The sequence below is a fragment of the Metarhizium robertsii genome (genome assembly GCF_000187425.2).
Source record: "Metarhizium robertsii ARSEF 23 chromosome Unknown MAA_Scf_89, whole genome shotgun sequence".
Lineage (NCBI taxonomy): Eukaryota > Fungi > Ascomycota > Sordariomycetes > Hypocreales > Clavicipitaceae > Metarhizium > Metarhizium robertsii.
Window position 1 is genome coordinate 1 of NW_011942236.1, and position 1,267 is coordinate 1,267.

At 47.0% G+C, this 1,267-nt stretch overlaps 1 protein-coding gene across 1 annotated transcript; it reads right to left on the minus strand.

Moving 5' to 3' along the window:
• Window positions 1-351: 351 nt before the first annotated feature.
• On the minus strand, window positions 352-1,020 carry MAA_10580 (uncharacterized protein; the record flags this gene model as incomplete). Its single annotated transcript, XM_007828578.1, has 1 exon — window positions 352-1,020. One exon carries the CDS (start codon window positions 1,018-1,020, stop codon window positions 352-354), a length of 669 nt encoding a protein of 222 aa, XP_007826769.1.
• Between the last annotated feature and the right edge of the window lie 247 nt (window positions 1,021-1,267).

The following is a 1,267-nucleotide window of genomic DNA, read 5'->3' on the forward strand; positions in this document are numbered from 1 at the left end:
CTCTGTCCAGGGTTCTTGGAGAATGCGAATCATCTTATCGTTGCTGCCGTGGTTGTCACTGATGAAGGCCCCGATACGGTTGTGGGAGATATTGTACTCCTTGATAACGCGCAAGAACGCGTCTGTCTGCTCTTCTGCCCGGTATTGCTCAGGATGGTTGGCTAGGGCCAGACAAGCCTTCGTAACTTTCCGCGTCTTTTCGTCGAGGAAGTGGCAGCAAATGGCCTGTAGATTTGTACGCGTAGGAGAAGACCAAATGTCGACGGAGAAGTGAATCTTGGAGAGGGAATTTCGGAGACGGCGCATGACTCTACGCTTGTATCTAGGTTTATTAGCAACTAGTTATTAACTCTAATAGGGTAAGATATATACAGACTTTCGATGGATAGAAACAAGCGTCTCCTTAGCCTGCCTCCGATCGGGTAAGATCTCACTCGCAAAGGGGTTGAGTGTATTAGAGAACTCGATAAACTCCTTCCACTCTACGCTACGTAGAGATTGGTTATTGCTTGCGAGGAGGCGGATGAGCTTCTCTGCAATGCCCTCCTTGTCGAGTACTCGTCGAAGGAGTTGCTTCTCCACGGTTGTAAACTGAGAAGATGGGTGTGTCTTCTGAATGTCGAAGCCTCGAAGAAGTGTAGCCTGACGCTTTGCGAGTGGCTCGCTATCATCATTGCCGAGGGTAATGAGGCGATTCTTGGTTAGATGCTCGCGAATGCGCTTCATATTTGTTGAAGAGTAGGGACAAGGTCTGGTTCTGTTACCATGTCCCACTATTTGGCCACAATACCAGATCTGGTGTTTCCACTGGTCCTTTCCCCTCTCCACACCTTTGGGCTTGCGAGAGTAGGACCAGATCTCGGTGCACTTCTTCTTGTAAGGGCGCTTTCTTGAGGTAGCAGAACTCTGGTCTAATGCCTCAAGTTCAGCATCAAGGCGGCCATGTTCAGGAGAAGATAGGTCGTCAAATTGACTTGAATTAACGGCGGAAAGGCCATCTTCATTAATGGAGGACGACATGGCAGAAATGTGTTCAGGTCGTACGAATAGGTAAACTGTTCTATGCTGTGCTAAACACTGCCTTATATCCTTTTCGGCTTAGTTACAGAAGCCGTTTGAAACAATTGAAACAATTGAAACAACTGAAACGTAGAATGTTTGGGTTTCATTGAAACAGCAAAAAGCTCGTTTCAATTGAAACGTGAAACCGTTTCAGTTGATTGAAACGTTTCAGTACAACACTGTTAGTCAAGGCAGAGGAAGGCCT